The sequence below is a fragment of the Anser brachyrhynchus genome (genome assembly GCF_964034855.1).
Source record: "Anser brachyrhynchus genome assembly, chromosome: 1".
Taxonomy (NCBI): Eukaryota; Metazoa; Chordata; class Aves; order Anseriformes; family Anatidae; genus Anser; species Anser brachyrhynchus.
In genome coordinates, this window is record NC_137694.1 from 15,760,965 (window position 1) to 15,775,150 (window position 14,186).

A 14,186-nucleotide genomic window follows, 5' to 3' on the forward strand; every position below is an offset into this window, starting at 1 on the left:
TTACTGCAAGCACTACTTGTGTTAAATGGGTCTTTGTGCTTTGCCTACTCTGTCACTATGCATCTGTAGGCAAATGTACCTTGTACTGCTGAAGCAAAGAGCATACGCGGTCTTCGTGAAGGCCAAGTGGTGGATAGCAATTACAGAAGTGAATCTAACCGCATGCAGCGATGTTTTGCCAAGGAAACTTACCGTTTTCTGACTGCCACCACTTTTTTTTCCTATCAGGCTCAAAAGTTGTGATAACGTTTTCAATCATGTGACTGTTGTGCTGCGTATAGGGATTGTACGGGTATCTGGAATCACAGAGAAAGCACTTCTGTTCAGCCTAGAAAACAAAACAAGCAGGGTAAAGGATGAGTTGTCTCTTCTCTAAAGATCAGGTGGATGCACACGTATTTATCTGACTGCAGGCTCTGGCCTGGAGTGAGATCGCAGAGGGGATGCAAGGGAGGACTGGCTTCTTCAGGGACTGAGGAAGCCTTGAAGAGGAACATTCACTATGTTCACTCATGTGTTTGTTTCTCTCTTTTTTGCACATTTCCTAGCACCTTGGAGGTGATGCTAGGAGCTGCAGCCAGGTGCAATTGTGCAAGTGGAAAGCAAGTCTGGATCCACGTAAAATGTAAGTGGTCTGGGCTGACACCATCACCTGAACCACTGCCGGTGCCTTCTGCAGGCAGCGTGGAGTGGGAAAAGCTTAAAAACGATGCAAAACTGGGATGTCAGTAAGGTGACAGGGAAGACACAAGGAGAGGTGACAAGGTGAACACACCAGGTGGGCAGATGAGCCATGCTGAGCTGCATGGACCAGCACAAGCTGAGTGTGACGGCAGAAATGCAGCAGGGAGCTGGGCATAGCACAGCATCCTACAGGGAAGGAAGGAGGAGGCACGGATTTAGCGCCTTGGCTGAGGCTGCCGGGGATTCAGCTGAAAGCACAAAGTCGAGTTAAGTGGCTAGAAATGGTCAGAGGCCAGGCTGGAAATGACTGGAAAGGGACTGGGGCAGAGGTGCCTGCCCAACACACTCAGGATGTGCAGGGAAACACTAGGAATGGTTTGCACATGTATCACAGAATGGCTTGGGTTGGAAGGGACCTTAAAGATCATCTAACTCCAGCCCCCCTGCCATAGGCAGGGGTGCCACCCACTAGATCAGGTTGGCCAAGCGGCCAGCTTTCATGTATTATGAAATCACCTAGGAATTATTCACGTTTAAATGAATAAACAGATACAGGTTCGCAGGTGTGCTATGATCCATGTGTTTTAAATACTACAATAAATATTATGATAAATGTATGTCATATTTAGCCATTCTACATTGCACTGCGTGGCCTATGATGAAAATACGACTTATAAGACAAGACAGAAGCACAAAAAATACTCAGTCATCTCATTTTACAAAGCTCTGGTAAGGAGAGCTCCGGTTATCTCAGCATTTGGCAGGACTGTGCACACCCACGCTCTGGTTTATATAGACACACTCAGTATGACACTCATTCAACTTATGTTTAAGGTTGCGCCGTAACAACCTTTTTGTGCCCCAAATGACAAGCACGTGCATGTCCCCGTAGGCAGGTCTGCCAGATCCCATCTGCCTCTGAAGCACGCAGCTTTACACTCTCCTCAGCACCGAGTTCTCTTTCTTTTCCTTCCTAAACACATGTAAGCAGTGAGTACAAACATAGGGCCAAAACCCACTTAACCTACATTTAGAAACAAAGAGAGACATTATTCTAAACAAGACTGACAATTATTTAAAGTGCTTCTTTTCAAACACAAAGAAGTCAAACTCTTATTTTTTTTTTTTTTTTCAATCTGAATTTTCATTAAACATCCTAACCAAGCCTGGGCTTTTGGCAGCTTGCCACGCTGACTGACAAACTTCCACGCGCCGGGACTGCTCTCGTCACGGTGCTATTATCACGGCACAGGTCAGCGGGAGGGGAATCTGGGGAGGAAGAACTTGACTTTGCAAGGCGTGAAGCTTCCTGGCTTGCCTCCAGCAAAGTGTTCAAGGGTATGCTGGTGGGAAAGAGAATTGATTTCAGCAGGACTCTCTATATACTTTAGGTGGCACACACATTTAAGGGGAGCTGGTACAGCAGATCGCATTGCTAGAACATAAAAACATCTCTGGGAAGCTGCAGGACTTGTAACTCTCATTGTCTTCAGGAGACAGTCACCAAGGGTCAAGATGCATCAAGGCAGCATTAAATCATTGGGATTATTGCAGGAACAGCTGTTTCTTTTCGAGTCTGTATTTACATAATACAAAGGATAAGTACAGACAAGTGAAAATATTAATTTTTTATCACTCTTTGATCTCCTCTTAAAAAGACAAAAAAGGCAGCCGTACAGCCAAGGGCCAGAAATGCCATGTCCCAGAGATGACTCTTTGTGCCTCACTACCAAGCTGCACCAAAGCTCGGAGCACAGCCAGCAATTTAGTGCCCAGGATCCATTTATTCAAACAACCTGAGGAAAAACTGCAAAGAGTGAAGAGCAGCTCAAACGACCTTTCAGAAAGGAAAAAAGATATTTACATTTTGCAGAAAAATGCAGTTGCAATGAGTAACTTGGAGCAGTGCTTGGTGTCATCTCAGTATGGCAGAGCTTTACACTGTAAATGTGTCACAGCGTTTTGCCAGAAGGTCATAAACTAAATATTTTTAATTGCTTATAAATGAAGTGGCATTTTATTAACTTCCTCTTTAGCCTACAGATGCTATTTAGTGAAAATACTTCTGCTTGCAAGAATTTATTAGCTCAGTGGGGCCAAGTCCTCCAGGATGTGCTGCAGGGGAGTCTGTTTCTGCTGGACAGTGTTCCCACACATCCGATGGACCCACAGTGCTTCCCCAAGAGGGATCCATTTAATTGCCCACATTTTGTGTCCGCCTACCTACCCACAAGGCCGAAGACTGCAGCTTTTCCTCTGCCAGAGAGGGCTTTTTAGCTTTCATCAATGTTGGTCTTACTTCAGATCAAACAACATGAGAGGATGCAGTGTGAATCTCTTAACGGGCTGCCTCAGCTCTCAGCACTGTATGGGACGTGTCCCTTAATAAAGAGATGTCAAGGACCACGTTCATCCTGCTAAGCACTCACACACACACAAACTGTGATCTTCATCTCTGAGCAGGGAACGACTGGCAGACCAAAGCTCGCTCAGAAATCCCTGTGCTCATTTGCATCTCACCGATATTTCTCCCTCTGGAGAAGCTGTGCATCACTGGGAAGGCTGTGTGCTGCTTTCGCCAAACCTTCCATATGTGCTGCAATAAGGCACAGCCTCACACCAGGCATATTTCATGCTGTCTGATGATTATTCAAACAACTCCAGTAGAAGCTTCACAGTCTGGTTGACTTCTTTTACAGACAAGAACGTCATTAGTAAGCAGAGCTCAGTTTATTAAAAAAGAAGAGCAAACCAACCTCGAGGTAACCTATAATGCAGTACTTCTGAGGGCTCTTCATCCCACAGGTTGACGAGGCTGTTAATTGCTTGCTGCGACCCAGGAGGAGGTCCCCAATGGCTGGGTGGCAGGACCCAGCACCACAGTCATCCTGCGCCTGCTGGAGTCTTATCAGCACTGAGCATAGAAGAAAATCAGAGACAGTTGAAATTAGTTCATGTACTCAGCAATACACTCCAGAGAATATCAGTTATGTTCCGACATCAGCAGAAAAGTAAATTCTTTGTCTATTTTCCTTTTGTACTTAATCATATCCTCTCTGAACCTGGAAGAGCTTTGCTTGTGAACACACCTGCTGCAAAATCATGAAAAAAATACACCTAGGATATTGCAAATTTATGCTAAAACTTAAATAATCTGCACTTTATTGCTCAACAAACATGCCAATCTGCTAGGAGTAATAACATATGATGTGTCCGATCCTGGTATACTCAGAGACAGCACTACTGCAGCAGAACCACAGGCATTAAAAAAGACTTAGATAGGAAGGAAAGAAGAAGTTCTTTATTATGAGGGTGGTGAGGCCCTGGCACAAGCTGCCCAGAGAAGCTGTGGCTGCCCCATCCCTGGAGGTGTTCAAGGCCAGGCTGGATGGGGCTTTGGGCAACCTGGTCTGGTGGGAGGTGTCCCTGCCCATGGCAGGGGGTTGGAACTGGGTGGTCTTTAAGGTCCCTTCCAACCCAAACCATTCTATGATTCTCTGACTTTGTGAGCAAAACCAGATTCTGATTCATTCTGCTGATTTCTGCTGAGTTGTCCAAGTTGTACTGATGGAGCTGAGTACAGGTGTGGAGACAGTGGTCCTTATGATTTTCTGGTGATCTGCAATGAACATCCTGATCCAGTCCCAGCACCCTCTGTTCAGAACCCATGGAACAGCCATTAATAAATAAACAGAATAATTCATGGTTCTGTAAATAATTGTGAGGTTTTTTCAGTTTATTTTATCTGACAAGAATTTATATATTTTTTTTCCATTATGTCGAGACTTCCCTTACAGGGCTTGTCCTTTTAAACAAGTTCTGTCCTGAAACCCTGAAAAGGAATGGGTACCTTGGAGGCTTTATCTGCTCAGCTTTACTTGGCTCAACTTGTTATAAAAAGTGCAGTTAAAAAAATAGAATCAATACGTGAAGATCCCACAGGGACATGAGGAGCAGTAATGCAATTACAGCAGTAAATATGCATTATTTACTACGAATGGTTGTAGTAACATCCAGATTTCAGTTTGTGGCTCAGGCTATACTTCAGGCGATCAATGAAGCTTGACTCATTAAGTATAAAACAATGCATATGTTTGGTTGGCTTGCCTTTTTTTATTTATCCAGGTCCACCACATATTAGCTGTTAGCAGGCATTGATTGCCCACTTCAAGACCTGTTTCAGATTCAATCACAACGTGTATCTTTTCTTTGTATTTAAAGCTTTCACATCACTCATAGCTCCTAGGCAGGAGAGTGGGGAACAAGGACTCACTATCACATTCATTTTAACAGTGTATGTAAAAGAAGTACTCTAGCAAAATCTTGGAGAGACACATAAATGACATGTTAGTATTTCAAAATTAGCTAGAATGACTGTAACACTTGTACTTACTGAGAAGTGACAGAAGGGCCAGCCCAAGCCTCATGCCTCTGTGTGGAGCTCAGGCTGGTCTGGCTGGAAGAGAAGACCTGATGGGTCACGCAGTGTTCCGCTGCACAAGGGCACACCTTCTGCAGGGCTATCCTTCAGCAAAATTAAGGAACGAAATGAAAACATCACGACTGAAAGGAAACCCTGGTTATGATTTTGTTCTAGCAGAAATTTCTCATGACAGAGTTTTCAGTGCTCAGAATGGGATCAAAGTAGAGGGACACCTCGCATGTGCTTTAGCAGAAGACCATAAAAACATATTCAGGTAGTTTGAAATTAAAAAAAAAATGCTATCAGTAAAAATATTGTAGTATTTGAATATCAGCTATTTAATCCTAACTAGACTCAACAGGGCTGTTTGAAGACACCTAACTCCTTCTCTTGTTTCTTGTTTCTTTGCACTGACTTCAAACAAAGCCGGAGGTTCTAATGTAGATGCTACCAAGAAATGCCTGAAGTCAGGTGCTAAGAATTTTGGTCTCGTCAGAGACAAAATTATAACAAAATTATAAATTATAAAATCAATCTTTAAGTGCAGTGAGGAAAAATGGGTAATGTCAGTATTAGTGCAAAATACTTGTATAGAGGAGTCCTCAGCTGGAACCCAAGGCAGGTTCATTGTGGTTTTTACTTTACACCCTTCCTCCTACCACTCACATGGAGGAAAATATGATTTGCCAACACAAAAACTCTTTTAGAAAAACAGAAGGCAGACATGGATGGAAAACCGTCCTGCCGCCAAGCAGAGCTCCCAAACCCCAGCCTGACTCCAAATCTGTGCCTTCCACCTCTTTCTTCATCTGTAGACATCACTGGGACCAGCATGTCCTGATGCAGCTGTTTCCTGAGGTGTCCCCATGCAAGCACACCGAGTGCGCTGCTTCTTGGCTCTGTTCTTGTTTCTCACCTTCACACAGCTGTCACTACCCTCCCTGCAAGAGCTAAGATGAAATACCCCAGTGTGTTAGAGGAACTAGTCACTTAAGAAACAAAGGCATTCAAAGTATTTCAGATTTTACAGGCTCCACATAGGCTTGTTTTACACAGTCCCATTCAGTACACGGGAGAATAGCCATACCTGCACAGCTGTTTTGGCAACCATAGGTAGAGAAAGCTATAAGGGGCCACCAGAATTTCGTGCTCTTTTGGTTTGTCATTTGCCACAACCATGGAGAGCCTGGTGTGCTACAGTGAGATGATGCTGGCTACCATCATACAGCTGCATGTTTTCCCCTGTTTACAGAGAGAACTGGCAGCCAAGCCAGTATCAGGCAAAACAAAGAAAATGTCCTGCCAAGATGGACTTCAAATTTCATAGTCTGTGAAAATAATGAACAAACTCAGAGATGACCTTAAATGCAACCATTGTGACAGCACTGCAGTAAAACACAGATATCCACGGCAGGAGTAATCTACCTATCTTGGTAGTTACACGTCCCAGTCACGCTTCATACCAATGATATTCTTTATACACGGCTCATTTTAACAGATAAACAAGGACCAGCAAAACCCCAACATTACTTCAGTTCCACGCTTAGCAGGAAAATTAAATAGTGGAGACGTCTTACCTGTATTTCAGACAGCCAAGTGTTTCAGCTCGAAGTGAACAGCACAGAATGAGGGAAGCAAGTAAAGGCATACCTGTGCACTTCAGCCGAACAAGATCACGCGTCCCCCGAGGCACCGAGGTGTAGGTGCGAATGAGACCTGGCCTGCAACCTGCCAAGGGGGTGATTTGTGAAGTCATTCTGCCGGGGCTTCTGGCATTAGCAAGTATGAGCAGTGAAGGAACACAGTGACAGGCAGAAAAAGCTCGCACAACTCAAAAGAGAAGAGTGGGATTCTTAAAAAACAGCCCTTTAATTGTTGTATGATTGAACAACCGTTAAATTGTTCTGTCTTGCACCCATACCTTGAAGTCTTCACCATTGCGTTGCATCAGAGGTCCAGTGGCACTGGTTTAACTGAGCGTGGTCTAAAGGACTCCTCCTCATGGCAGGGGTGCAAAGTGTCTGAAAGGACCAGGTTTTGGTTTTGTAGTGACTGTAAATGTCCCCAGCCAAAAGCCGTGATCAAAGCCCACGTGGACATATCAAGCCAGCTTCAAATTAGCTCAAGCTCTGGATCAATGGCATGAACACTATTTTTATTTATTTACTTTTACTGTTTTCAATTTAAAGCTAAAGACACCACTGTGAGAAGCACTGTGATGAAGCAGCTCCAAGATGGCACTCATCCGCTTGTGCTCTGAACCATTTTCTGATGGCTTTGCCAAAATCTATGGCACTTTAATTTCAATTTTCAGAACAGCAGACCTTCTTGGATACATATATTTGCTTTTGATATATTTTTTATCAGTTTTCTTCTGACTGCTTGTAAGGCCTAATAGTTGTCTGTAAAGCATCACATCTTCAAATAAAAGGTTTTCTAAATGTGCAAAATATATGTTTTATATACTAATCACTGCTTTTCTTTTGGTAGTTCCTATTCTTTCAAAAGAAAAACCAACACAGAAAAACAAACAAAAAACAGGTAGTTGCTCTTTAATCATATTGTACTGTTCAGTGCTATGTATCTTCTACCTTTACTTTGAGCGTTCACTCTAGCAGAAATAATGCATATACTTACATTTTTTGAAATTATCTTCCACAAGTTCATGTGGAAATTACCTATGAGAGACTTTTCAGGCTAATTTAATCTGCATTTTTTTAGTATCCATACATGATCAATTATTTACTTAAATTACCATATATTATATTATTATTTTTATTTAGTGAGTTTCAATGTTAAGAAATAATCAACTAAGTGATAAATTAAGATATGAATTCTACTTTTTATGTGTAAGGAGGATGTCAAGTACACTCTGAAAGAATGACATTTAACTGAAGAAAGTATTATTATTGTAATGCTACTAAATTATAGAATGGTTGATGTTTTATTAGCATATTTCGTAGGGAATTCAGATTTTGTTACAGACAAGTTATGTGAGGAGTGAATATGAAGGAAGATTTATTTCCAGAATATAGCTGGTCCTGTGTTTTGATTTATGTAGGATCCCAAACAAAAAGGAGATTTTAAACCGCTTGAGGCAGGGATTAAGAAACTTTTTTCTTGCTTCTTTAATCTCTCCCCGGGTAAAGGATCTGGATTTATAATGCATCACTCGTCCCATGCTGGCTGGAGGGTAGATAGCACTGTGCATGATTTTTCAAGTCATCACAGATCCTATGGGCGTCATTTCTTAGGCCCAAGGCATATCCTTAACACATACGAAGGACAGGAATTACTAGCACTTCGGCATATTTTCCCTTCATAGGCACCAACCAGCAGAGAGGAAAGGGGGATGAGTAGAGGCACCAGCCTTGACAGCCTCTGTGCACCAGCCACGCTTCAGAGAGTGGCACCAGCCCCTGCAGGTGCATGATTTCCTCTGATGAACATGTTGAATAAACATATCTCTATGGGTATATGGATTTTTTTTCCCTTTAATTAAAATTTCAAAAATATCAGAGAAAGAATACAAATAATTTATCTTAAAAAAAAACAAAGAAAAAAAAACAAAGAAAAAAGAAAAACGATGAGAAATAAAATAATTTAATAAATTTAATAAAATAATAAGCCTGGGATTATTCCTGCCATGTGAAAAATAAGTACTTAATCTAAACAAATTACCTGGGCTTCATGAAGTCCATGGAGAAAGACAAGGACCCCTGCAGGTCCATCCTACCCTATTTTTAGATGCTTACCTAAAGGGATAACTCACCTTCTGGAGGTATCCACTGCTTTCCTTTGGGTGCAGGCAGCCCCATTCCCTAGCTTAGACCAGATGCCGGCATTTTAAGCACCTAAAGTGTACTTAGATGAATCCCATCCATAAAGAACTAGCCGAAATAGTAAATGAAATCTAATGGTCTGAAAAGCAAAAATTTCTTGCTACATTTCTATCTTTCCCCTTTTGTTTCTGCTCTTATTTCTTCCGTTTTGTTTAAAGTGTCATTTCTCAAAGGTAAGAGTGTGTATTTTTTTGGTTTTCCACATATTGACAGAATGTAGCACTGAATAATAAAAACAGAACAAAGCATAAGCTCACAGTAAAATAAGAAATATTTTGTTTGACAGATTTGATCAGTAGAGCACTGGGGACAGCAGGACAACATGCATTTTCATTTGCTCTGAAAAATAGAAATGATCTTTGTGAAAGAGTCCAGGGCACAGGCAGAAATAACTTTGCTATGACCCAGAGTATGGCACAGCAAAAATCAAACAACTGACCAAGAGGCTAAACTCAGCAATTTGTGCTCTGCTCCTCTGTGAGGCAAATTCTGCATTCTGGAGCAAATAACTACTGTTAGAGTTTTATTTAATTGTAACTTGGATAAACTTTTCCACATTTCAAAAGGATGTAAAGCATACTTACACTTTTTGAGATGCTTCTTCATTTTTTAACAGTCACAGCACCCGCAGTGCCCTGCACCTTTTGTGTGCAAGTCTGGTATTTGAAGCCTTTGGTTTCTCCACCGCAAGCAAGAAATCCAGTTTCAACTTGAATGTTATCTCCCTGGCAGGCACAGCGTTGCTGATGGTTGTAATCAACACTAAGGAGAAAAAAAGACAGAGGGTGATGAACTGTATTGTTTTAAATTATCAGTGCAATTTTCAAAGTGCTATTCAAGATATATATGTATTCAAGATTTAATGTTTCATGAGGTCCTGACACTTCCAAGCTGACAGTTCAACTGGCAGGATGAAAAGTCTGGCACCTAGTCTGATTTCATATTAGTTTATTTGGAATCCGTGGGTTCATGCAGCACAACTGGATGACGCTATTTCTAGGAGCCTTTGACCATCGATGAACCAAAGTACTTGACATTTTTCACTTTTCTTTTCACTGCTTATTGGCCTATTAAACAGAAACAATTATTCCTCCCAAATCCAAGAGAAGCGTTGTGCATGAAAACACAACAGAAATGACAAATGCAAAAAGAAAAGGAATATGCTCAGGAAGAAACAACTGAAGAAACGCATAAGGAAGAGGAAGCAAAAGAGCTTTTTCAGCCTCCACATGCTTAAGATGCACAAGGAGAAGCTGACTGAATTGAAGTCTAAAAATTAATTTTCTGTTGCAAGTAAACCTAAGGCAGAGGCATGTGGAAGTTAATCTATGTATCCTCCCCCCACAGTCAAGAGGAAGATATGAGTTCCAGGTATCTATTTTTCCCACCTGTGTTTTGTTGTTGTTTTCTTTTGTTATTTTTGGCAGTTTAACTCCCTGAACTACCCCCGTGTCTGGGCCCTGAATACCCCAATATACCTGAATGCCCCACACCAGCAATACCTGGGATCCCCCCCCCTTGCCCACGGCTCAGCCTGGGGCCATCAGTCCCTGTCCCAGAGATGCCACAGGTGTACTTGGCTCTGACTCCGTCTCCTGGAAGGACCTTGGAGGATGGACCTTGGACCCATGTTGCACCTTGGTATTCAGTTCTGCCTCTGGCACCAATCTTTGCTCTCAGCTGGACCTCCAAGATGAACCCCAAGGCTGCTTTACCCCCTATCATGTTTGAGGGTTTTGAAGAACCCCATTACCAGTACCCAGCTCTGGCCACCACGTCCAGATCCAGTGGGACTGTGCCCACCGGTGACATACCACTACATGGGATCAGACACACTAGCATTAAGGCCAGAGGTGTGGAAAAAGCCTGGAGAGAACAGGTCTCCAGCAGAGAACTGGAAGATCAGCACAGCCACGTGGTAAAGCCAAACTCCTAGGTACTCTGAATGCCCTCAATCCAAGGAAAGCAGATTTACCCTCTCAAGCACACTCTTGGCTTTATTCAGCCACTGCATACAAGTTTATTGAATTGGATTTACCTGTGTGCTCTTAAAACATACAGCTAATCATAACTTGTCTCAAAACATCAAGCCATATTTTGACAAATAAAAGATGAAATACATTCCGTGGTAAACCCCTGATTCCAACTGCTACGTATACCTTCTGTTGCCTAACTTGGCAATATATGCAGCTAGACTGACATTTGGGAGATTTTCCATGTCTCAGTTCCAAGTGAAATTTAACACAAAGGCTTCTGGGGAGTATTTAAATCTCTCAACATATACATGCTAATTACCTAAAAGCATGATAGAATGATGGCTGGCTGACTGTCAGCTGTTTGGTTGTGTCTGTGTCTGTCCTGTAACATCTGGAATCTGTACAAACAAAGAGGCATCACACATAAGTCATGCACAAAATAAGTGAGGAGAAGGATTAGATTTTGTCCTGGACCCCAGCGATGTAACTGATGTAACAGCAGCACAGCAATAACACAGCGTGCTAAAAAGCTGCAAACTGGTGCATATAATTATACGATTTGCCCAGGATCAAGAATACATAACCTCTCCTTTATCTTTCTTGCGAGTACTTAATTATTCCAGATGGAGACAGTAGGAAAATTAATGTCTCCCTTCACTTTCCTGCTCTCCCTTTGTCACACGGAGGGGAAGCATTGTCACTGCCAGGCAGTCGGAAACCCAGCCAAGCTCAGCAAACGTCAGCAGCAAACCTGGAGAGAAGGAAAGCCCTCCTGCTTTCACATGCTATCATCGAGGCAGCTCCTTTTTGGCAAAAGAAGGGAGGAAGCAATTCTCCCTTGCTGACCATCTGTGAGGAGAACACTTCAACAGTTGGTTTGCTTGCACGCTGACCATCCTCTCCCACCAGACAGTCTGTGAATGCTATCACCCCATGCTCCCTGCCATGGAGTCAAGGGGGTGGGAGTCTCTGAACACGGGGCAGATGGCACCTCAGAGCCTGCTATATCTTGGAAGGCAGGCAGCCTGCAACAGAAAACAAGGAAGAAAAGGACCAGAGCTGTGAGGAAGCCAAGGTCAGTTTGAAGCTGAGAGGGTGGGACGGAAAACAGGCTGATCCAGTAATCCCAGCAGGGAAAAGATTTAATGTTTTGAGAAGGACCACAGGTACTCACAGAGACATAAACTGGCCACAGTAAGAACTGGCAGGGAAATACCAAGCTGTTGGAAGTTGTGGCTTAGTCAGACGGACATGTAAGTGCTGCATGTTAGGAGTCAGGAAGAAAAGCAGTCATCCAGGAATGGGGGCAGAAAAAAACAGGGCTATCCACAAGCAGGGTTACAGGACCTCCATTCACTGCCTGGACAGACCTGTGCAGAAATACAACGTTCGTTAAAAGAGTGGGGTGCATTAGACCTACCGGGCATGTTGTGGTGCTCACGTAAGAGCATCCTGACCCCTTCAGACTGCCTTGCAGAAGTGCTCTACAAATTACCGAAAACCATGATCCTTGCTGATTGCCAGATGACACTTAGACTAGAGAAAGCTTAATTAACAGCTGTTATTTTTGCTAGGTTCAGCTCTCACCAATCGTATTTAAATTGTTAGAGAAAATAACAGGCATAGTAAAACAAAGCAAAACAAAACAACAAACATGGAGTTAACATTCTTCATTATTAAAACTAAACCAAATTTTGCTTCTTATAAAGCAAAACCTTTCCAGTGATTTGTCGAGATTTTCTTACAACCTGTTTGGCTTGGCAGAACATCAACGGAATAATTTTCAATAAATCTCTACAGATATATTGCTTATAGAACCCAAACAATCAAATGTGCACACATAACTACACAGGTTTCATAAGAAATTTGGGGAACCTCATTCTGCTGATTAAGCACCAATTTATGTACATTTATGTTACTTGTATATTTGTAACGTCCCATGGATCACAAAAACGTGAAACGTTTTGATAAAATACTGGTAAGATTATAGCAAAATTATTAGTATTCTTGAATATTCACTGTCAACATCAACTCACGTATGCTTACCCAAACCTCCCCTTGATCCCTGAAATAGACTTTAGTGTCTTTTATGCAATTAACAAACAGAAATGCCTTTTCCCCTATTAAAGGAAAATTGTTCCTATCCTTCCACCATGCCAGCTGACACAATTCTCAACCAGGTAGCCCTGCAGAAGCCCAGATCCTTCCAACCACCCAGAGCACTGCTTTTAAGACCAGAGATGCTTTTTAAGACTACAGCGTTATGCTGGGAGGCAGCAAAGAAGAAAAATAAAAACAGCTTATGATGATTTGTGACTAAAACTTCAAAGAAGATTTGAAACATTGAGAAACCTATTTATTAATGGCTATGGGGTTTTGTTTGTTTGTTTGTTTTTCTCTCCAGTAAAACCGTGTTCCACAGAATGGAAAACAAAACATTAAAATCAAAGAAATACGGAAGGTCTCACAATTTAAACTAGTGTAAGAATCTCTGTCCCCTGAGAGTTGCTGGCCTTGTGCTGAGTGTTTAGACAATTCAAGAAGCCTTTATGCCAAAGGATTAGTGTTTTTATGTAACTTTATCAATTATCAAAATATTACTGTTTTGTAATCACGATCTAATTACTAAAAATAGCCAAGTGGTGATAGATCAGGATTTATTACCAACCAGATGATCATCATCTCACAAACTGACATTTGTAATCCAGACAGGAATTCAGCTCAGTGACTTATGTTACCTTCCTCCCTGCCACATGCCACACCGTCTATCAACAACGTATAGCAAATCTCTGCTGAATGAAAGACACAACTTCAAATTAGTTATCTGTCTACACCAAACAATTTAAATTCTTGGGGAAAGGAAAAAAACAAGATCACACTATAACATCTTTAACTGCAGCTTTCATAGCACTTCACTCAAGGGCAATACTTATCCCAGCTTCCATGTGAGTGAAGTACGAGCCTCAGTAGCAGCTGTATTAAATTGCATTTAAAATGCTAGCCAAGTCACAGAAACATTGAAAAGAAGAATAAGGATTAATTTTCCTTAAAAAGATTTGTAGTGGTTAATGATTTCAGATTCCAGAGAACGGAGTCAACCTACTTATATGATGAATTCACTTTAACTGGGATTTTTTCAAATAGCTTAAGTAGCTATAACACATTTTTTCTTTTGGTTAATTGGGCTCTTGTGCATTGTGAAACCCTGTGAAAATAAATGCTCATAACGATAATTTAAAAAATGATCTCTCAAAAAAACAG

The 14,186-nt window shown here is 41.9% G+C and overlaps 1 protein-coding gene across 1 annotated transcript in view; it reads right to left on the reverse strand.

Annotated features, from left to right (window-relative positions):
• The window catches only part of LAMB4 (laminin subunit beta 4), a 57,446-nt gene that overhangs the window by 39,316 nt on the left and 3,944 nt on the right, over positions 1-14,186 (reverse strand). The window contains 7 exon segments of the mRNA XM_080561506.1: positions 193-328; positions 3,441-3,598; positions 5,078-6,835; positions 7,029-7,128; positions 9,534-9,711; positions 11,245-11,323; positions 12,100-12,295. Of these exon segments, the coding sequence (XP_080417632.1) occupies positions 193-328; positions 3,441-3,598; positions 5,078-5,111 (328 nt within the window). The 5' untranslated portion in view covers positions 5,112-6,835; positions 7,029-7,128; positions 9,534-9,711; positions 11,245-11,323; positions 12,100-12,295.